Source organism: Gallus gallus, chromosome 19 (genome assembly GCF_016699485.2).
Source record: "Gallus gallus isolate bGalGal1 chromosome 19, bGalGal1.mat.broiler.GRCg7b, whole genome shotgun sequence".
NCBI classification, from domain to species: domain Eukaryota; kingdom Metazoa; phylum Chordata; class Aves; order Galliformes; family Phasianidae; genus Gallus; species Gallus gallus.
This window is the reverse complement of record NC_052550.1, coordinates 6,852,173-6,876,791: the sequence shown is the minus strand read 5'-3', so window position 1 is coordinate 6,876,791 and position 24,619 is coordinate 6,852,173. Positions and strand designations below refer to the sequence as shown.

At 40.8% G+C, this 24,619-nt stretch overlaps 1 protein-coding gene across 8 annotated transcripts in view; it reads right to left on the bottom strand.

Annotated features, from left to right (window-relative positions):
* Nucleotides 1–24,619, bottom strand: part of SPECC1 (sperm antigen with calponin homology and coiled-coil domains 1) — an 83,444-nt gene that overhangs the window by 38,286 nt on the left and 20,539 nt on the right. For 6 of the 8 annotated variants that reach the window (XR_006931834.1, XM_046902630.1, XM_015295829.4 and 3 more), the window contains exon 3: nucleotides 24,246–24,381. Coding sequence is in view for 7 of the 8 variants with exons in the window: in XM_046902630.1 (XP_046758586.1) it covers nucleotides 24,246–24,381 (136 nt within the window). In the remaining variant the exon portion in view is untranslated. The other 2 variants (XM_015295830.4, XM_004946651.5) reach the window with 2 other exon arrangements.

The window sequence follows — 24,619 nt, the reverse complement described above, 5'->3', positions numbered from 1 at the left end:
TTGAAGTTTCTGTTTTCAGGACCTTCCTCGAAAGGAAAACCTTAAAGTACAGAGCCATAAAGTTTTGGAACATCATACAACAAAGAGATATTGTCTGATGCAGCAACATAGACAGGATGCACAAGCCAGTTAAGCAAATAGAAAGGGCTACCGATCCAGCGTTTGCAGTAAAAACAAGTTCCAGAAGCACTCTGGGCATAAATACTACAATCAGCTCCATCTCCCCAGGTATATCAGCAAAATGAGTCTTCCAAACATGTGCAAAATTCACAGAAAATCAAAGGTCTGTTGAGACCATAAGGGGAGCAGACCCCCTGCTGCATGACTGCATGCCTACTGTCTCCCACAGCAATACAACTCCGTAAGTCTCCTAAATCATTTTTCACACACTGAGGAAACCTTAGCACAGTTTTGCAGTCAGTAAAGTAGGGCACTGATGGGTTAATATTACCACCACCCAGTTTGCTCAGCATCTCTTTTAAGACTGCACTAGGTTTATAAAACCCACACAAACAGGAGCCCCTCCTCCTCTTTCCCAACAAACACACTCTGAAGCAGGCACAATAAACACCCAGAGACAAAGAGCAGCTGAAGAAAAGACCCCTGAACACAGTGACTGTGCTGGGAGGAGAGCACAGAAAGGGCTCTGTGATGGCAGGGGCACGATAAGGCCGGAGACAAAGGGTTCAGTGTTTATGGGAAGAGATAGCAGGGACAGGCTGGCTGGAGAGCCAGCAGCCCACACAGCTTCATTTAGTCATCTGCATCTGCAGGAGCTGACAGATCCAGGCAGCACTGTGCTCCTCAACAAGAAGTGCAACACAGGCAGAGATAGGAGTTTGCTGCTGCGACTCAAATGATGGCTGCTGCAGTCCCAGGCCAGAGAACTCCTTCACCTGGGGGGGTATGAAGGCCCTGGCCCTGCTGCTTGTCCTGTTTTCTAACTCATGGGCTCCCAGCTGCCACAATCTGGCACCTGTAAAATGTACTCACTGTGAGAGTTCACCACACAAAGCTTTTAGTATTGATACAGCTAATGCTGTAAGATGAAGGACAAGAGGGAAAATGAATGGACTGATGTGATGTGTCACTTCAGCAGAGAAGCATCAGCTCAGTGCAGCTCCTTCCTGCACAGAAGCAAACGTTCACATGGAGATTCACAGGAGTAGAGCAGAGAGCATCTGTCCCTTGAGCAGACAGTACAGGAGTCCCAAGTAGGGAAGCAGTACTCAGACAGTCTATCTGTAGCCACACTGCAGATTAAAGACATACAATATACATTACACATGGCCAGAGATGTTCCTTGATGGAACCTAAGGTGTGCTTTTAAAGCCTTCCATTATGTCTCTTTTATTCAATCCCAAAGGTTTTCCTTTTATAATGCAATTTTATGACAAAGCAAGTGTCCCAAATAACTCATCTGCTTCTCGCAATGCTGAAGCTAATGCCTGTCTGCATGACTGTCATCTGGTCAGCACATGACAGGGGAGCATTATATAAGCAGTGGGTAGCATTGATCAGGCAGAATAACACACATTACAACAACAAAATGCTGTTGTACACTGGTACAAATCCTGCAGCACAATGAGGAAAACCCCTTTTCCTGAGGGGAACGTAGCAGTTCTGGTAGCAATGCCAGCATGCTTCTAATTGCCACCTGCCTACAATTGCAATGTGAGCCTGAGCAATGGAAGATATATACATAAGGATAACTATCAAGCACACTTACCAGGGATTATCTGTACTTCACCAGGCTGCCAACCAGTCCAGGCATCAAGCTTACTCAGCCTGCCCCACGTTTTGTAAGAGTCCATACTCTGCTGACCTGTTCCATCATAAATCATAAAGCATTTGCAATCTATCAAGAACCATTAACCAACCTGTGTGTTTTTTCTTGATGTACAAGTGTTTGTGTATTTTCCTTTCTCCATCCTCCAGAACAGCTCAATAAAATACTAAAAAGCCAAACAGAACCTAGAAAACAGTCACCTCTCAAGGCACAAGCTGATCAGGAAGTGATCAGGAAGCACCAAAACAAACATAAGCATGGATATCAAGTCTATTTTATGGGCAACTCCCCCCTTGAACGACCTTGAAATTGAGCAGTGTAGCAGTTATAAATGGAACTGCCAGCCCCACTGCCCGAGGCACCCACTATGCAGGAACTGAACTTAGAGCTGCACAGTCTCCCTGGTGACCATCAGCTCTACACCCCATACTGGTAAGGTCTAAGGGAGACTCCAGAGCATGCTGCCAAGCTGCAGACCCTGTTTTAGAGCTGATTAATACTTTTTTCTTTTTGCTCATGTTTTGATTTTAAAGTGGCTGGCATCTCATGGAGCTGCCCTTCCTAGGGAGAGTTTGCTGTTTTGAGCAGGAAAAAAAACCAACATATAAACAAACAAACAAGCAAGAATTCAGTCCTGCATCTCAAGGGTGACAGTCTAGAAAAATATCCCAAACCCTCTGTTTGTTCAAATGATGCTATGGTATCTCATTCACATTTCCACTATTTATCTACCCTGCCAACTATTCTCTTGACAAATTTGAGCACAACCACCATGCCACTGCTTTGTACATCCCAACTCATACTGCCTCCATCACCTCTGATCAACAGTACAGTTCCTTGTACTTCCCTTTGCACCATACTTAACCTCCCATTCCCCAGCATTGCACCCAGATTGCCAATGGGCTCAGCTTGTTTTCCTCCACTTCAGAGGAGTGAGGAATTATTCCCAAATAATCCACTGGGAGTTATTTCCTGAAAACCTGTTTTGGACAAACTGAAGTCACCTTATTGCCACATTCCTCATTTTGGTGCCCAGGAGGAGCACTGAACTCCTCCATTTTCAGGATCTGTCTGATTTACTGTCCAGGCACAAGGGATTAAACTTACATAGTACTTCTAATTTTCAAAATACCTTAAAACTAACAACAATGTAATGCTCAAATCTACAGATGAAGACAATTGTGACCTCCAGATTACAGAAGAGAGATGCACAGGAACGCCTTGCCCAAGGTCATGCTACGACAGTAAGGATTAGGCCCCCGGAGCTGCTGGCTCACAGCCTGCTGTGCTGCCTTACTGCTCGCCAGGGGACACTCGGTGCCTTTCAGCTGGCGTCAGAAACAAAGTGGAACTTTAACGAGATAAAAGTTGACTCCTCATGATGATCTTTAGCCATTTTAATCCCATTTGCAGCACAACTACATTGTATTCCACAGAAGGAAGGATCAGGATTGCTCTTCAATTTTTCCACGTAATGCCTCTGATCTATATTGGATCTAAGTTCCCAGCACCTGTTGCATCAGCTCCCATAGGGGCAGCCATAACAAAGAGAGAATGGAGAGAACCATTTCCTAACCCAGAAGGTGGAACACATAACCTGCTGTTCAGAAGTCAAATTCCTGCAAGAGAGCTAACACAGTTACAGTACTAGCACAGCAAGGCAGGGGAGGTGGCAAACATTTTACCATAGGCACAGAGGGAACATGTGTGACATTTAGGAATAAAGATTCCGTCAAGACTCTGTCCTCATGCTTTGTGTGCTCCAAGATAACACATCACTGCCTCTTCAGTAAAGCCTTGAACTTACATTTATTTTACTTGATTCTTAAGTAGCATTAGTTCAAATACTTGCTTCTCCAATCTCAGAGCAGAGGAAGAATCTCAGCTGGGAAGTGACTTCATTTGACCACAGAATCACCTTGCAGTAAGTTCTGATTTCTCTATTGAATCTATTTTTTAGAACTGGAGTCACTACAAGACTATTTTGCCTCTGGTCTTTGTGTCACTTGTGTCCCACAACCTGCCCTTCTCTTAATCCTCCCCTCTATCAACATACTAATAACCCAAAGGTTAATGCCATGGACTTCAGCTCTTCCAGGGATAAATTAACATGGAATGTTCCATCTGTAAGTTCTTCCCAAACAGTAATCCTGACAACTGTTAAACTAACAACAATACAAGCACACAGTTTATTCTCTAGCATGTTTTAAAATCCATGTTAATAATTCATTCTTCCACAGCTTGAGTAGGAATAGAGTTCATTTATGTAATTCAAGCATGCTGATCATTGATTCATTTCAGAAAGCACTTCAGTCATGTAAGACTAAACCATGAAGACAGACTCATTTTTGGGTGTGATTTTTTTAGAACAATGGATACCTTATTCAAATTGCAAGGGCAGCAAAACAAGAAATAAAACTATTCACAGCACTCTGCAGTGTTAAAAGTCATATTTCAAAAAAAGGCAGACTTGCCTGCAGACAACTTTGCACTCTCATGATCGTCTGCTGCTCAACGATCGTCACATCTCTTTCATTATTTCTCCCACATTCGCAACAAACAAACAATTTCACTGTCTCGCATGTTTCCTTGCCATCCCTCCCATCTCAAAATGGCTTCAAAGGGATAAAGAAATAAAGGACAAAGAAGCAAGAAATTATGGGCTAAATTCATAGCCTCTCTGCCAACAAAGAAGACTGCTGCTTTTGTTGCTCTGGAATTCTATTCCCAGGCACTATGATTTTTTAACCTATTTTCCTACATACTGCTCACAGGTTTCTATCTCTCAGACAGTAAAGTAATTATTGTGAAATACTGAGAAAAAACATCATTAATATGCTGTGAGCATTTAGAATGGCTAAGTTAAGACAATACTATTAACAGCCCATGTTTGCACAGCAACTAAAAAGAGTTATTAAACGTCCCCAAATAGTTTTACTTTGCTCTATTACGCATGGTTTAGCTGCAATAGTCCTGCTCATCAGCTTTGGCTTTCATCTTATCCTCTGACTGTGACTTCCAAGGTAGATCCTGAACTCAGCATTGCTTGCATCTACCCAGGGTTTGCTAAGATACTACTGATGATCCACAGCAGATTGGTAACAAACAGTAATGGACAGGTAATGCAACCATGTAATTATGTGTGTTCATTCTTGCCTGTGTAATGTTCTATTACTATTTTTAATTAAACTGGACAAATATGGGCCACAGACATACCTTAATCTCACCCAGTTTATGACACAATGTAGGAAAGCAAAATGTAGATGTCTCGTGTCACTTTGGCTGCTCTCTAAGTACTTTTAAAATACCTTCACTGACCTGAAAGATTTGACAGCGCCTATGGGAGATATGTACTCTGCTGGGGAGGCACCAAGAGAGCAACAGTGATGTCTGAAGACATCTGAAATGGTGCTAGACATCAAATTGAACTGTCATAATTTCACAACAGATTTACAAGCTGATGTTTCAAGATGGGTAATAGCAGCTTTTATGTGTCGTTTTTGAAATTAATTCAGTACCCAAGTACCACTTAGGTAATTTCCAGCCACAAAATGAATGATGACTTAACGCAGTGTGTTAATATACAACTTCATAAGATCACCGATAGCAATTAATTGGTTGCCAACTCAAAAAAGACAGTACTACCTTGGAACCATTGTATTCCCATTTGATTCCCTGCTGTAAAATAGTACATGTTAAAAGGAGATGACCCACCCTTTCTGTTGCCTTTTGAAAATGTTGTTCTGAGTTCACAAGGTCCTGATTAACCCCAGAGCTTAATATGACTTTTCCCAAAAGCAGATGAGCCATTAAGAGCTCAAATTTGAATGGAAAGTCTAGGCGACTTTGCAATTTATTTTCACCTTCCTTTCTCCATCACTGTTCCTTTCTGAATTTGATGAAGTGTAAAATAGGACTGTGTTTTGGGAAATGCTGACTATATAGCACAGAACAATGATCGGTGTACATTTGACTCTTAAGTACTCTTTTCATTTAAAGATTTCAGAGTTTTGTACAGTAACTAAATGTAATTAAAATGCCATATTTTCCCTGTCGTTACATTGCTTTGCTTAAAGAAAATGAAAAAGTTAAACAAAAAAAGAAAAAAACAATTTCCCTGCTATCCAGAGATCTTCCATATCCTAATTAACAGGAAACAGTTTCCACAGGAAACACTGATACGTTTCAGGCTGGAAAGACAAAAAGCGTAACTGCTATAAGGGAGGGCAGATGTAACAGCAATCCTCTACTGGACTAAAGTCTTCCATAAGATACACAGACAGATCCTTATACATAGTCTGTCATGTTATTTAATGTTTGTATCCCAAATCCTTTGGACATGCTGACAGCAAGATAGTTTGATAATGAATACTGAGTGAATGCATGTGATGAAATCAGCTTAAGATCCGAATCAGTTGTTAAGTGCTTCTTGTAGCTTAGAATGAGAGCAGTACTGGATGCAGAAGGCCAGATTTCCAGAGAATGGTGTCAAGAGGCTAATCATCACCTGCTGTTATTTTCAAAATTGCTTAAGTTGTTTAGAATTTCATATTCAAGAACAAGATGTTTAAAACATCTGGTCCATCATCCATCCAGGTAAAGATCAGGACAAAGACTGACACTACTGCACAGCAACAAACAATTCCAGCTTGATCTGCTTGATGAAGGGTACGAGCTGAATGGGTTAGCCTGTCAGCAGTTCTCAGTGACCACTCTGCTAGACACTCCTTTGGATATTCCTCAGTAACAAAAAAGAATGTGTTGTTTTCCATCTCTTTCAGAGCTTCCCTGCAGAAAGGCAATGCTCTCTGCTACCCAAGCCTTTACGCAACAGCAAACAAAGCAGATCTAGGCTTGGCCAGTTGTGGTTCTCCTGAATGAGTCTGTTTGCAGAACATTAGTCATAGAGCCAACACCTTTGCGGGTCAGCAAATCTTTGGGAAGGTTCGCCTAGACTCCACCCCACTTTAAAAGAGACAAGAGGATGGCTGCAGAATAACAAAGGTGCTTTTGATAATCTAACACTTAACTACATAGAAGCATCTGTTCAAATAACACCTTCACTCTTTCATTAAACAGAGACTAAAGAGTCATTACAACATGAACTTTCTTTCCTCTTTGTTGGCCTGTTCATATAGAATTCCTCTCTGAATAACCGCAGCCATAGTTAAAATCTCTTAACCCTGACAGACGCACCAATGTCCATACAAAGCAGAATTCCTCTGAGCATTCCTTAAGATATTTGCTTGAATTTTCTGGAAGTTTGTTAAGTATCAAATGAAAACTCAACGCCTATTTTGAAGATAATACAGTTTTGTACCTGGGCCTGCACTGTGCCATAGGCCTCTTGCACCACGACATACACGAGAATACCACAGTATTTACCTTTAAAATGAAATATACAAAACCCCACACATTAACAAAACTTTATCATCTCTGCCAATCTGGGTGCAGACAAGGAGTGCAATTGCCATCTACCACTGCACTGCCTTGTATTTAAGAGTACCCAGCAACCTGGCATAACAAACAGACATCCAAAGCAAATGGTCTAGCAAATGTTGAGAGAAACTCTATATCACATGTATGCTTACTGGCATGTCCTCTTGTAAACTCAAGTCTACTTTATTTAGGAACTGTTAATACCTGTGGGTCTGCCAAAAACACAGTCACCTGCTGACTATAACCCGTCTCCCTCTAGAAAGGATGACTAAAATGTTTTACATAGTATTATATCAACATTAATCTGGTGGAATTTACAGAAATCCAGCTAATTTCTGGATGAGATGGCTGTACTACATACAGTTTCCCTGAGATAAGTGACTATTATTTGTATTAAGAATTCCAGGATATTCCTCTATTCTTGTTTGCAAACCAGTAGAGAATCATCTTCAGCTCAGAAAATTACTTCCTCACTAATCAAGCCCAGTAGTCTGTCACTACTGTCTGGCACTGCTGAATTAACAGTGGTAACATGGCAGCTATACTCCCCCATTTCTGGGAAACACAATTAAATTAGATAGAATACCAGCTTTAAGTGTTTCAATAAATACAGGAAATTAAAACACAAACAAACCCCTTAATCCAACTGTGTAAATTCAGTTAGTAATAGTCATCGCTGAGTAGCAAGTAGACACATTCCTATACACACAGTGCATATACAATGGCTGTCACAGCTGTACATTAACATCTGAGCTGTGTCTGGTGGTCAAAAAAGAACAGTCGCCCAAGGCCTCCTGGTCCAAGAATCCGAAAGGAAAGAGAAATGAACAGAACCCTGCTCCTTCCAGACACACATCAGTGCTGTGTATCACCTGAACCACAAGACTCAACTGATGCATCTACATGCACAAAGGATAACCAAAAAGTGACCTGAAGTGGGGAAATGCTTGATATCAACATTTGCAGAATTCAATCTATTTAAATGCTCAGGAAGCCAGGTTGAGAGCTGACTCGGGGAATTATTTTGGCTATAGAACTATCTGCATGCTTTTTCTTCTTCACCTTTCTTTGTTAAAGACAGATTCTGATCTAATTCACCATCCTTCCCATAAACGCTTGTGCTCATCCCACTGAGGGAGCAGCAAGCCACTGCAGAGGAATGAAGCAGCTGAAAATGCCTTTGGTCAGTGCTGCTGCCGAGTGCTTTGTATTAGGAAACCATGACCCGAATCCTCCAGTTCAGGAATGCTGCCCCACACTTGGCCAAAAGGCCATGGCTGACTGAGCCAAAATAATTTCTCTCCTCACGAATTCTCAAACCCTGCTAATCCAGATAGAGGGGGAAGAAACGGAACAAAAATTAAGATATGAAAAAAGGTTCCTCCTTCTTGTGCAAAACAGAGGGCACGACTTAAAAAAATAGAGGCCTTTACATTTTTAATTGTTTGCTTAATACTTAATACCAATACACATTGCACTGGTATTTCAACTGTTTTTTGTTTACTAGAATGTGATGACCACATAATAAAGCCAGTTTTATTGTTGTTTCCAGCTTGCTGCAATGAGGGAGTAGGGACAGAACTGTGTTTAGTTTCCACAGCTCATCTAGAGCCTTAGCTCTGCTGAGAGAGCAGGAAGGGAGCTAAAGAGCACTGTCCTGAAGAACTGACACTGGGAATGGGGCTGAAATCCTTAAAACTCCATCAGCACAGGATGAGATGCATCAAGGAAAGAGACAGAAGGACAGAGAGGAAGAAATCTCATAACATAATGAGATGTTTATCTATAAAAAGTTGCCCACTTCAAAGCAGGAAGAGCTTCAACTCCTTGGTTAAAAAGAAAATAAAAAGCACTTTTAATTAAAAGATCAGTCAAAGATTTTCTACAGTCAAGCAGCCTCAAAGAAATTGTGAGTGGAGGAGGGAGAGACCAATTTCTAACTTGATTAACCCATTCTTCAAAGTCAACAAGGTTTTGTAAAAGCAGAGTTTCGCAAAACTAGATAAGGATCGTGGAAATATCTCCAGCTCCTCATAGAGTGCTGTCTCTTCCCTCTGGAAGGCTGATCACCACCAACTTTTGCTCAGGAGAAGCCTGGAAAAATATCAGAGCTGTGTGCCTATCTCCTTGAAATGGACAGTAAGCCCAGCACTGATACACAGCTTCGGGTTAAACAAAGCTACTGCCATGTACTTAAAGAGGCTGCAAACATAAACCAAAATGTTTGCACGCTGCTTTAGCCTGATAAAACCAGGCACACAACCTTCAGTTATACAAGGGCTTAAACATGTTTAAAGATTTACAAACTGCATCAGTTTTTGGGAGCACACTTCCTACCCACAGCATGGCGTTTGCCAGTGGAGACGGGTATGACACCAGTGTGTCATCCCTGCCTAGTGCTAGAGTACCAGCACTACTGCTGACATTATATATTCTTGGGAACAAGACTTAGAAAAAGCATTAAAAATGTATATGACCAAACAGATGTGTGTCTTTGTGTTTTCTGAGAAAACAGGATTTTGGCAATTTCATCCACAATAAAAGTAACATTTTCTCTACAGGCTGCTGCTTACCAATTATTTTATTATGTCACTGGTAGGAAAACAGCAGGGCTCTCACACTCAGCAGGTTGGTGCTTTGCATGCTTTCCCTGAGAGGAGAATACCCAACCCTGCAACGACTGGCGTTCATGAAAGCTGTCTCATCCACAGTTACCAGCTGCTAATTGTGACTGACTGAACTTACTTCTGAGTTGTCTCTTCTCTGCACAATTCTGACGAATCACCTCTGTATTGTTTTAGGAGATGTATGTGTTTTTGGCTATGAAAGTAAACATTCAGATATGCTTTTGAAGGTCTTTCTCTTCCCTCTCTTGCAGAGAACTTGACTTGTGCCAACAAATTTATTGTTATCCACACCCTTGTAGAAACAATCCTACAAAAGTGATTACATGGGGCATAATTACACAGCATTATAAGGATTTCTACATCTTCATTATAAATGCTGCAATGTGAAATTTGCAGAAGACCTTTAGGGTGTTAAAAATACAGCAGAAAATCCTCTGAGTCTGAGATGCCTAATGCGTTCTGAGGCAGAAGCTGTGCAGAAGGGCAGCATCCTTAGTGATTAAGTTTGTTCAGAAATATTTTGCATGTTTTATTCTTGGTTTGTTTGCTTTTCAGTAGCCACTGTATTTCCAGATACTATTTTGTTTAGAAATGGAACAGAGCATAGAAAGCAATCAACTTCTTAAAACAGGACTAGTTGCCGTTCATCAAATTATATGTACAACTACTAGTTCATTGCAAACTGAAGAGTAAAGCTAATTATTCTGAATATTATCCAGAGTACATAGCAAAGAAATGCAAAATAAGTGTAAAGGATAAATTACAGTTCAGTAGGAGAAGGAGGAAAAGTCAGCCAAGATAAGCACCATATGTCAAACCACTAACTGCACCGTGCCCCTAACACCCCTTTCCTATACATTAGTAAATAGGACTTTACTGAAGCAAGTAAGAATTTTACCAATTGCTTCAGTGGAGTCCTACTTCCACTGATCATCTTTGACAGCACCAGAGCATACAGAGGAACAAAAACGAGAGATGTAATTCTTCTCAGAGGACATAGACATGTGTGAAAGTTAGCTTTTACCTTTACCGTTATACCAGATCTACTATTCATACTTTCTAAAACATCCCCAGTGCTGGGAAGAAGCAGTGTGCAGAGCTCTATCCATAGGACAAAGCCTCCACTGACTACCTCACCCAGTAAGATTCCTCAACTGCAGCAGCAGTTCCCTGCTTTTTTTCCAAGAATGGTTTTAATTTTCAACAGCGAAACAATTTAACACAAAACAAAATCCATAAACCACATCCTGCTGCCTGCCATGCCCTAGAAGTTCTTTCTGTAAGAGCTTCAGTCCTGCCCCCAGAGAAAGTACTCCCACTCAGCACATCCTCCCAGCCAACGCCAAATGTTGTAAGGGCCCTTGCATTAAGCAGAACTTTACTGATCTCTTCCACAAATTTAGCATTCACTGGCCTCTCAACTTGGGATCAGGGGACCTCTGATTATCACTTAAGTCTGCCTCAAACAGATATTTTCAGAGGCAGCTAGTTACTCATACTCATGACTAAATTCCTCTAAGAGGTCTGTCCAAATAGTGACATAGTCTCTTGGCTGTACTCATTTCGCTGGCCTACAGAGCAGAACACACTACTGCTATTTGACATCTGTTTGTCAGTATTTCTGAAATGATTTAATAGTGTCACTCCAGTTGAGTAACATCACAAGGCTAATCAGAGCTGGCCCTAACTGGCCTTGGAAGAGAGGCTTAAGTCAAGTAAAAATTACTCTCTGGGGGAAAATAAGCTCCTTCAATGCTAGTTTAATCAGCAGTGTGTTACTACTCTGAAGAATGAAAGCATTTGTAAAACCCTCGTGCAAGAGTGACTTGTGGGAGGAAGAGGTGACTAAGGAATTAAAGTATCCACTGGGATAGTTTAATTCTGTGGTTTGCTGGCTCCACTGGGAACAAAAGGTCTACAGCTTGCTGCCTGGGCTCGAAGAGGACATGACTGGCTGTCGGTATTTCCATGAAAGCTGTTATGTGATTCATTAGTTCTGCTGGCCCCTCTCGCCTTCCTCCCTTCCCCCCACACCATCATTAAACTCATCTGTTCTCTGGAGCTCTTGCTTGGCAGAAACGGTGTGCTGACATAGAACAGTTAAAATGAGTGGTTCCCATGTTTAAAAGAAAGGAAGAGAAGCAGACAGAGACTGAAGGGAGCACCCAGAGAAAGACCCAAATGTACTCCTTGAGAAGGAAAATCAGACATTACTAGAAATAATAGTTCTACCCTTTACCTTGACAGGGTCTGATGTTTTGCGGACTATCTCCCCTGCACTGAAACATAAAATGAAGCCACCCCTAGGTCAGGGCAAAACAGGCACAAGAAAACAGATCAATACCGCCTTAGTGCGTGCACTGACATCTGATATCCTCATCCAAGCCATGTAAGCATGTTTTACAAATAAGCACAGTCCCAAAAAAAGTCTAACCCTTGGATAACCCCACTCATTACCTTGTTCCAGCTAGAGAAGTTAACATTTCCCATTCAACTGCTGCTTTCAAAGTTTTTGCATGTTTTGAGTCACTTTTTCCACCTCTTCTCAAAGATATTGTTAATCACCACATCACCTGCAGATGTTTAGAGGATAAACAAAACCCCACTATTACCAAGTCAACCAATGTCAAAGAATCTTAGCACTCCTGTCCACAAACATTGGCAGCCTCACTGTTTCCAAGGCAAACTGATGCTTGAAAGGCTTCTCTCAATAAATGTTTCTGCACTGCATAGTATGTATTCTTCCATACAGTTCCCATGAAATGTTCCAACAATTTCACAGGTGCCCTGGCCTGCATATGCACTAATGGTTCCTTCTATTTGAGGCAGCCAGTCTCAGAAGCAGAAAACTAATTCTACTGATGAATTGCAGCAATATTCACTACTGTTTTTACAACTTATTTTTGGTACTATTTCACAGGTGTTCTTCTAAAAACTCAGCATGCTCATTAAATCCGAATATTCAGAGCCCTTGGAGATAGTTACTACTTACCCACTTTGCACGCAGGAGAGCTTTGGCAAACATGGTGCAAACTTTGGTCACAACACCACAAAACAAAGTTCTAACAAATTATTTTAAAAATGGTTTAAAATAGACTTGAAGTTCAAAGTCAGGAAAGACCTGTAGAGTGTAACAAGTATTATCCCTGATTCCTCTTGCACTCCTAGCAACATGTAATCTAAATTGATACTTGGCTGTTACAGAGTCCTGTAAACCTTTGGTTCCAAATATAACCATTAGACATCAGAAGGGGTTTACTTCAAAAAAGCATGCAATGTATCTAACATCCACTTTCTCTGTCTTCACCCCTCTCACATTTTCTAGCTAAATTTCTTTCAGAGCCCAACACACTCAGATGTCAGCTTCAAACCGCTCCGCTTGGGCCCAATAATTTCCTTCCTGTTCCTCAATAGCACTGACCAACCCACCCAGAACTTGGGGTTACCACTGCTGTATCCATACATCTTGCATCTTGACTGTTAGCTCGCAGTTAGTCCCCAGAAACATTGCTTCTGGGCCTGTATTATTTTATTTATAGGTTTTAAACTACAATTGATCTTTGTTGTAAAACAGTAGCTATGTTAGGCCAAAAGCTGTGCATGCCCATGTCCTGCTTTTTGTATTCACACTCAACAGAAAACCTGTCAAAGTACTTTGTACTCTCCTAAGTGTATGGAAATAAGTATCTCATTCTAGGCTACAATATGCATCATAACAGAGGTATTCAGAGTCAGATTGTTAAAGACTTCTGTGGTCTGGTGACATCGATAGAAGGAACAAGTGTTTTTAAAACCTGCCTGTGGCAACCCAGTACAGTAAGTTCTGGGATGAAAGACTGAAGATGAAACATGCAGTGTCTGTAAGATTTCCTGAGAAGAAAAACAAACAAGATGACACTGGATATTATAAGGGAAACAGGTTAAGAACTGATTTCTGTAGTTAAACCTGGAATATGAGCTACATCAATAAAAAGCCCTGTCTAGAAGGAACACAACTACAGCTTCCGATGTCTTTACATTATCCTCTGACTTTCAGAGTCTGAGATCTCACGCATGGAATATGTTGTCACAATTTAGTTCTGCTTTGGTGTTCCTGGAAGATTTTTTTCATAATTAAAGTTTTGAGCATTCAGTCCAATATAAAATCTGTGTTTTAGTCCTGTTTATATCTTATGAACCTTGAGATCATACTAAAACAAGACTTAGTACGGCCTACAGTTAAAAACTGAGAAGTTTTTAAGATTTATAGATGCTACAGAAATATAACCCTACCTCCTTCACATAAATAAATCACAGGACAAGAGTAAACAAAGGTTGAAAGAGATTCTCGAAACCCACAAGGAGTCTGTGCATTCATTTGTCATTTAAGTTAATAGTAACAAGCTGTTCAAATTCTGCCACTGGCCCTGAAAAATGATAGCCAATCTTCCCAAACTCTGACCAGAAGTTAGCAGTGCTACCCATGCCATTATCCATCGCCCCACAGTTTATCATCAGCATCATCCCTCCTCAAATGACAGTAACATGGTTGGTTTCAGCAATACCTCCATAGCTTGCAGTGGGATGATTTCAGAGCCCAGGTTTGGAACAGCCATACTTCCCAGCCTAAAGTTTAAGTTTCCCTTAGGGCAGCATTTCTTCTGGTGACTGGATACTGGCAGCTTTTGTGTTCCTCATCAGCCTGCTGATTAACATACTGCTAGAGAGTTCTCCACTACACCTAACTGCTGTTCGAGCACACACTAGCAGATCTATTATGTGTGATTCTAGAGCAGCAATGCAACGCCTTCTGCACAACACCAGAGCTCAGGTATACACATTTACTTCTAAAACAATAGCTACACATCTAAACAAAAGCAATGAAGAAACACCCATCACTCAATAACAGCTTCAACTAAATTTTGTGAATGGAATTCCCACACAACAATAAGACACACAGCGCCAGGAAATCCAACTGATGCTGGTTTCTGCATGCAGGAGGGTTCTAAGCCTGAACAGGAACTAACAGCAGAAATCTGAGGGCCTACTGTTTTTCCTCATTCGGTATTAGGGGAGCAAACAAAATGAATCAAAGGGCAGTACTTCAGCATCAGGAACAAATCACTATTATCTCCAAGCTTACGGTAGAGACATCTGGCACAAAGGGAAGTAGATATACCTGACTCTTGGCTTTCTATAAAAGCTGCTACTGATTAACATATAAAGCATTACACTTCTGAAAGACAATGGTGGGAAGACCGTCCACAAAGGCATCATTTTAAATTCTAAGGCCTAGAAAATATCAGGCTGGAGGCTACAAACAATTGTAAAGGCTAAGACACCAAGCTGCAGATTCTAACAAACTGTGTGTTACATCACTAGATTAGCTTTGTAACTTTTTAGCTGCATCATGCAGACTACATGAAATTATATCTGTCAGGCACCGAGGTCCCTCCCTTGTCGGCGTTCTGTTCTGACCGAAGGATTTCTTTCAGAAATTCCCCCGAGGACGATGCTGTGAGCTCAGGTATGGAACTGTAATGAATACCATTTACAAGTTACAAGGTAAACAGCCCTAATTTCACTGGCAGGCTCAAAGCTGTCAGCTTTAGCTATGCCAACAGCCTCTTTTTTCGCTCGGTAGGACACTGCAGGTAAGCTCCCCGAGAACAAAACCCCAACCCCTGCAGTTACAGCCCCGCAAGCTGCAGGCAGCAGCACCGGCGTAGCGCAGGGCTGGGCAGGCAGCCGCCCGACCATACAGACCTTGGTCGTGCTCCTCCACTCGCCCAGGCTGGTTGCCCATCTTCAGTCACCGCCAGCTCTTCCCCAGGCTCCTCTAGGACCCCATGCTCTCAGAGGCAGACCTGCCTTTATCTGCTGGTAACGTCTGCGCTTCGGTCAACTTACAAAGGAAAAAAAAGTCAGCTCCTTCCTAGTTCCTGGCACCAGGAACAGAGCCTGCTGCTCATGCTGGAGCAGCTGTGGCTCTCCCTCCTACCTCATTACAATATTATGCACTGAAGGCCGGCCTGTGCAGTTAATTAGCTGCCTGACTGCTGGAATAAAAGGAGGGGAGAAAGAGAGGCAGAAAAACAGAGAGCGAGCTCGCAGAGAAAGAAAGAGCGACTCAACGAGCAGTGGAGGCCACTCAGAGGCAGCAGCAGCGAACTGCAGGCATCGATTGTGATTAAGCCCCCTAAGGCCTGAAACCAGCTCCACCACGGACAAGAAATCACCCTGGAAACTTAAGAAGGACTTCTCCGTCCTGGTGCAGCCATATCTGATGAGGAGCTGTGGCAGCAGAGGGGTAACTGGCCCCAGAGCTATGTCATACACCAGTAAATCTGATTACAAATATGATCTACATACCATATCTCTATCATCAACATTTTTTTTGACCACGCCTTGTAGTGCAAGAAGAGCTGCATGAGGCAGTTCACAGACTGGCTCATGGCTGATTTTCCTTTGAAATAAATCGAGATGCTTCTCACTAATGGAGTCATGACACACATTGGAAACAAGAACTCTGAACAGCTCCAGCAATCTGTTTTCTTTTCATGGACAATTAACACAATTACCTTCTTGAAGTCTCAGTTTCACCAAGGAGGTTATACGCAAATTAATACACACAAAAAACAAACAAACAAACAAAAACACTAAAAAGTGTCTTCAGCTCAAAACAACTGAAAATAAAACATGCAGAAATTAAGATAGCCAATTGTGAATCTACTGTTTCAAATTAAAGAAGACTGTTCCGTAAGATAGAGTTTTTCTAAGACTTCAGCATAACAGGGAGTTAGTTGTCAACTGTAATTCTTCATTGTTCTTGCTCTAACAGTTCATGGATGAAGCTAAAAGCTTACATACATCTGTCTGGTTTGGAAGACAATAAACAAAACTCCTGTCTATTTTATGACTTGTCAAGTATGAAATGCTTTGCTTAATGAATAAACAATGTAAGATCTATAAAAAAAATAATGCCTTATCAATGATGCTTTTCCCAGAAGTCATCTTATGGTCTCTTAAGCTTTGGTATTCAACATGCCCATCAGTTTTCTCAGAAGAGCAGATAGAAATGTCCTCCAACTGCTCCTGAAACATCTCTGAGACAAAGAGATTTTCTCATATTATAGATTAAAGAGCAATGTCTGCTTTTCATCATCAGGATTCAGAGGAACTGCATTAGCCAATACAATCTCTTGGGCTGATAAATTCTGACACTGACTATTCATTATTTCAACACCAGCTTTCTACTTCTGTAACGCAGAAGGGGTATCAGAATCCCAGTACAGTGTGGGGGTACAGTTTGAAGTAACCACAGAGCCAGAGCAAACACACTTGAAATCTTAACACTGTGCAAGTGTCACTGCTGGAAGAACCAATCTGCTATTTTTGACTACAGCATGAAACGTAAGTCAGAAATTCCAACACACAATAGGGCGAGTCAGGCAAAAGACTTCAAGACCAAGCCTACAGCAAAAGTTAGAATTCAAGTTTTAAAAACAGGTAAGCCTGAGAAGAGACTATGGATATCAAGATTAGAGTTCATGGAGCATGAAGCTCAAACTGAGGAAAAAAGGATATGGCACGAGTCTTCTAGAACAGTACATAGCTATGAAATTATGACAGATTCTTGGCTAAATCTATAGGTTACTATTTATTTTCTGAATACTTAACATTTTTCACCTTCCTCCTCAGTAGTAAAGGTGAATGACTAAACAATTTCATCATCTACTATAAAGTAGACTAGCTGGTTTCTCCCTAGGCATGAAGACTGACTGACTCATCCCTTTGCACTGTTCACTTGTGGGACTGCCTAAAAAGATAATAGTCCACAAACACCCTTTTCTATGTAATAAGAATGAGAATGAATTACTCAAGGTGTGAAACAGACTACTTTTTCAAATAACAAGTCAAAGGACTTATTTATCAGGCATAGTCCTCCTTGTGTCCTGCTCTCACTGCACAGCAGATTAATTAGTATAACTTCTGAAATTTTAAATTATAATCCATGGTCAAAAGAAGGTTGAAAGTGCTGCAGAATGTTCTCAAATTTCCAGTGACCGGATAATTGCCAGTCTCTCCAGACAGAGAAGGCCTAAAGAAGTCACTGCTGAGCATGACCTCCAGAGAGTGGACCTTCTGGCCAAGGCTGAACTAAACCAAACAGGTCCTACGTGTGGATGCTGTCAGTACCAGCGTTTACACCACCGTGCTCTGCTTATTCTATTAATGCTGAAGATTTTCTGAGCACTAAGTACTACTTATGAACCCATCCAACATGCAACTGTCAATCCCTACCTCTTACCTTATAGTATTAAAGTCCAGTGCAAGCCACAAACTGCTGGAAAAAAAAACAAAAAACAAACAAAAAAACTCCCACAACCAAACAGTGGAAAAATAATAATAAAAGGAATGCCAAGCCCTCTCCTGATATGCATACTTGTCAGACCAGGCCAGCTTTGCATTCCTTTCTTTCCCTCCCTCCCATTCTCAAAGTGCAAAGAGAATGGCATTCTGCCAAGGCATTCTGGCTGTGATACATTTAGGCAGGGAGACTGTTAAGGATCATTTCTCTTCAAACTGGCTAAAAGAAACCTGATAATTAACCTACAGTAGGTAGGCGACACAAAGTTGTGTTGACTTTGCAGAACAATTTCAGTAAGACGACTGAAAATGAAAACAAACAGAGAACGTAGATGAGCACTACTCTGGGACTATCGAAGCAAGCCCCCCTATCTGTTTAGGTATCCCTAGCAAAGCTTTTCTGATCTTCACAGTTTGCTCAGAACTGTAATGGAACTTCCCTGTATGTGCCAGTTTGAGCCAATTAACTGTCAACAATTTAATGAGTCAAGTAATTACAATCTCTAAGATTCTGCATTTCAGTATCCCTACCACACACCAAATCCTCTTAGCTGGCTCAGGCCCCAGGGCTGTAAACATGCGCCAACAAAGTCATTCTCAGGGATATACAAGAAAGAAAAGGGTCTACTGTATTTCACAGTCTATTCTAACAGAAAGCTGCATGCAAAACATTCGAATGCTTTAATACAGACTCAGTGCAGTAGATGCAAGTTGTGCAGTGCATTAAGATGGCAGCAAAAATGAGAAAGGTACAAGCTGCAGACAGCGTTGTCAGCAGAAGTTAATTTCTACTTGTTTAATAATGCAAGATGACTGCAGACAGTCTGTGAATGCCTCTCAGAGAAGTTGTTATCCATAACAGAATCAGGTAACAGAAATCCCAACAGAGAGCCACTGTAATGAATTGCTTTCTCTCCGTTCCTGGCTATAGAAGGCAGCTCATGTAATACATCCAGTGACAGAACAAAAGAATAATTATGCTGGTCAGCCGTCATATGTCAGCTCTGAACAAAAACAGAAAAGGCTCAAATCTTCAATGGTGCTGAAATTTAGTCAGATTACTTCATTCCCAGGGAAATCATTTTGTTAAGTCAGAGAGGTGAAGGTTCAGAGTCATTCACATTTGCACAAATACGTTACCTGCAGATATTTAAGTGCATATGGGTGTCAATACATACATCCAGCTACACGTGGAGCTACGGGCACGAATGCAGATGTGCATTTTTGTTGCTTTGCGTGCTAAATTTCTGCAGTATTTCTTGTCTATTTGAGTGACATCTTGACAAAGCCAGTTATTTATGGTTTTTTGACTCTTTCCTTTCTATATCATTTCTGAAGTTGAAAAAAAAAATCTTTCTCTTGATAAGAATACTCATGCAAGGGCTGTCTCTTGTACATGGAAAGGGTAGCAAAACACAACCAGCCTTCCAGATGAAATTTTAAAGCATTTTTATTATTCTTGGGAAAGCTCAGATGAGTTCAGTCATTTGGTTTCTAGTGGAGTCTCATGGAACAGAACACACCAGTCTCATTAGTGTCTCTCACACTTGTCTGTATCTTTCACAAAAAGGAGACAGTAACAAAGGTGAATGCAAAGCACAGCAACCCTCTGCAAACCTGCAGTAGTGTGTGATGTGACAGATCACAAAAAGCAGATCCTGTCAAAAATGGATGTACAGGGAAGGAAAAGGGCCCCAAGGTCAGAACTCTGTCCTTCAAAAGGTATCATTTGCCTTTTTTCTGTTTTAATTGAGGTCTATTAGCATCTTAAGAAGAATTAAGCTGTCAGATTTTGCTGTGATTTTTTTAAAAGATTTATTAACAAAAGGTTTTTTTAGTTTTTTTTTTTTTTTTTTTTGGATCAGCATTCATAGTAAACCTGGTAGGGGCCAGTTATTCTCATTCAGAAAAGAGTTATCCTCATTAACTGTCATCACTGTCAACAGAGAAAAGCTACTGCAACAAGCTTGAGGGAAATCAGGACTTTCCCTTTTTACATAAACTATCTGACAAAAAGTAAGTGATGGACAAACAGATTAAGTTGGACAAAAGGACAGTAAGTGTGCTGCTAGAAGTAGGAAGGAATTATAGATATACAGGTACCATATTTAGCCACTGGGACATGAACTCTGCCACATCTACAGGATTACAGATGACAAAAAACTCAAAAACGGAGGCCTCCCTTATTGTAGCTGAACACTGCTCAAACCAAACAAACTGTTCCATGACCTGTCTCCTTTCGTAGCCTTCACCAATTAGGCCAAAATTCTTAGTATTTTTCTTTCACTGTTATTGCTGGCATTATTAAAACAGCACACTTTGTACAGCTTCATTTCTAATGCTGGTAACGTTCCTTTTTAGGATTAGGGGGCTTTGTCCAGGTAACCTGCAGTTCAGATTCCCAACACTAGAAGCCTGGGAGTTGATTTAAACTATTCATATCTTTTGAGTTTGCCTCTGCTATATTTTTGCATTGTCACTGCCTCCAGCTATCAATGTTCATCAACTCTGAAGGCCTGCACAGAAAGCAACACACTTTTCTTGTTCTGGCTGTAAAACATTCAATATATCTATAAATAGTAAGTTGGACAATTAGAACACTGGCATCGATGACTTCCTACTGTTTCTATGTAAAATTCAATAGTTCTATATATTATTTTAGACTTTACTTAGGTTTAAAGAAATAAGCTGATGAAGCAGACGGGGAAAACAAGAACAGCTATCTGTTATTCACATTTCAGGGATAACCAATACTTCATACTCTAGCTGGCAGAGCTCTATACAGAAATCAATACATCTGTGAGAAATGGGAATGCTTTCAGATTACATGTTCACAGCACAGCTGAGAGCACACCCTGGCTCTCTCTTTTCCAGTGTCCAAAATATATAGCACAAGACTTTTTTTCTGTTGTTGAACCTGACAGATAATAACTGCTAGCACTGAAATAATAGCAAGGAAGCATATGAACGTGATTAAACTAGACAGCCTTGAGGGAAATTTTCAGAAAGTGTTCGAATTGAGAATGTGTAGAGAGTATGAGAACTGAGACAGGATTTGGAATGACTTCTAGGATCCACTGAGCAGGCAATTTCACCTTTCTGAACCTCAAATCCTCTATTTGCATGTCAATATTACCATGCAAAGCTCTTCACAAAAAGCAAATGACCGTACAAGCAGCTTTGGAATTCTCTCACTGTGAAATGGCAGAGTTTAAGGCTACTTGGTTTGTAAACCTTGAAGGTTCAGCATCTGAAAAAAAAAAATCACTAGTTTCCTATTATCCTGAAACTGAAGGAGGTGAACTAATATTCTATATTTAAACATTTTAAAACAATTTATTTTCTTTATGGCTTTACAGGTTGGATAGCTTTACAAGTGCATTCATTAAAATAAACATTTTCCAAGATTAGTGATCTCTCCATTTTCTTCTTCCTGTTCTGCAGTTTTTCCAGCTCTATTTCTTCTGAAGCATTAAAAACAATGTAAGACCTCTGTAAATTTGTTTTTTAACATAAAACCAAATAGCTACTTCAGGGCAGTACACGGACAGACATAACACCGGATAAGGAAGCAGAATCCAAGACTTTTCTCCCTGTGTGTCATTTCCCATTACTTGGGGGTTTTAAAACTGCCAAGCAGAGACAAAGCTAAACATCACAGCAGAGAACTCCCAGCCAGAATTCCTCTCCAATTCTATTTGCTCAACTCCACTTGGCAAGATTGGAGACATGCAATTGGCTTCATCTTCCTTTAAGCCACTTACAATTTACTGTGTTAGCTTCCAACAAGGCAGACAAGGGTAGTATATGTCAGCAAAAGGCAAGAATGAATAACCTAAACCTCACCAAGGGCAGCATACAAATAACCCTATTTAAACACGCAATCTTCGTGTCAATTATTTATTATCTGCAACATTTGGAACATGTGCTATTGCTCAAGGTTAAGACACAAATACCAGGCAGTCACACCCAAAGAAGAAACCTTTTTTTTTTTTCTGTTACAAAATACCGAAATACCAAATGAATATCACCCAAATGTACCTGGCACCAATATAAATATCCTTTCAGTAAAATAATCAAAGCACTTAATTGAATAACAAAGGAAACCCAACATAAAGAACACAAACAAGGTGTGTGTGGGGGGGGGGGGGGGGGGGGGAGGGAGGGAAGAAATAATGTCTGCATTTAAGGAATGAAAGGAAAATGCAGAACTGATGAAGGCAATCAGGGGAGTCAAAGAAAGGGGTTTCAGAACAGAATTTCAAGATTTATGCAGCTGGCTGTACACAAACATCTGTATTTCCCAACTACAGGAACATTATTTCTTGGCTTAGCTCCACAGTCAGCTAGCATTTCAGAGCCATCTTGACCACAATCAGAGGTTATTTGTGATGCTATTTCAATGAAGGATAGCAGCTGAAACTTAGCATTCTTTCTACTTAATGTTCTCAGGAACATGTTCTGTCCTCTGTCATAACATTTATTTTATTTTATTTCCTCTAAGCAATGATATATTGTATTATAATATGCTTCTGGTATTTTTTCCACAGTGCAACCATCCAGAATTAGATCTTGTAACCTTGGTTACTAATATCTAGTATCTTTTAGTGGCCATGATAGTGACAGATATTCTCAGAATCTAGGTAGATTTCCAAACAATCGTTTGGGCTATGAAACCATTGTGAAAATTAAGACATACAACATACACATCCCTGCACATAGCTCCTGTAAGACCTGAGCCATTTCTCTCTAGGCTAAAAGAAAATTTTGAGGGATAACATGTTCTTAGTGTTTATCTGAAACATTTTTATCATGTATTTAAAGCAGTCATCATCATAAATCTCATCCCTCCCCCCCCAAATCCAGTTGTTATACACAAATGCAGAAGGAGGCTCTCTATTCCAGTGCTAGTGTTTTTGTATCTGACATATGTATTTCATTCTGTACTCCCTGCAGTGCTGTTTCCCTGGCTGTATTCCCAGGATCCTGTGTTGCATTCTCTGTGCAGGTTCTCTTCTCTCCTTGTTATTCCTCCCAAGCATCTTTAGAAAGCATCATGCCTGTTTATTGGCTGGCAAATCTCAAGTGACTTTGGATACAACTAAACGTTTAAAGCTAAGGATTTACGCACCAATAAACTGCAGAACAGGATCTGTGTTTGGGTTGTTAAGATGCATTATTACCATTAGGGGGTAAAGGGCTGTATATATTAAAACAAAAAACAAAAATAAAAAACAAAAACAAAAGCAACAAAAGTGTGAATAAGCATTTTCCTTTCTGGTTACTTTCATTGTTCTGTTTCACAGCCAAACCCTGCAGAGGCTGTGACAAATTGCGAGGTCATGATCAAATTTAATAACATCTCACATTCCCCTGGAAATGCTACCAGGGAGCAGACAAAAGAAAGCATTTGCTGAGCTCCTAGGGGAAAACAAAGTATTTGCTCAGAAGCCCTTGGTATGCAGATGGTGTCGCTGCCTTTAGAAATGGGCTTAGATCTGAAGTCAATAGGAACAAGCTGGCGGGGATGACACCGAGGGAGGGAGCATGCCACAATGCAGTTTAGGAGGACAACTTATACATGAAGATGGTAGCGCTGGCTCTTTGTTCCTGCATCTCTGCTGTGTCCCAGGAACAGACTGATAACTTCTCTGCTCAGTAAATAAAAAGAACAGAGAAAGCTGTATACGTATAGGGTAGAAATTAAATAAGTAAAGAACAAGGTTTCAAATGGCCGTGTCCTTTTGCTAGCAGTGAGCTGCTCATCTTCCCTGACAGCCCGGCTTACCAGCAGGCAGCCAGCGCCACCGCGTGGCCACCCAGGGCTCAGCTTCTCCTACATTACTGACAAAGCAGGATACACTAAAAGATGAGCCTGTAAGGCACAACAGGTTCCTGTTCAGCGTGCTGAATATTACAGCAGGTGAATTATAACTGTGCTACAAGGTGAAAAGAGCGAGAAAAAAAAAATCAAGCCGGTTCTCAGCAAATCAAGCACATTTCACATCAAGTAGACTGTCTTCCAGTATCTTTGTACCTACCTGTACTGGGCTTCAGCCGACTCTCAGCAAGCTCAGAAATTGCTCCGGTTGTAATGGTCTTCTTCAGCCTAGAAACTCCAGAAGCTGCTGTCACTCCCGGTTTTGTAAGCATATCATCACTGCATGCCCTCTTCAGCTACAATAAAGAGATTTTGTGAGCAACCAGAAGATTCAGAAATTGACTTTTCCCATGAAGCTGTCCAAAAAGCCAGGTTCATGGGAGAAAAGGACCGTTTCCATAAATTAACCCAGTGGAAATACTGCTAACAATGATATGGTATTTTTAATTTATTTTTATATTACTTGTATTGCATTCTAGATTTTTGAGTAGTGGGTTAAGAGACAATACCATTTCAAGAGTAAAGATGAAAAAC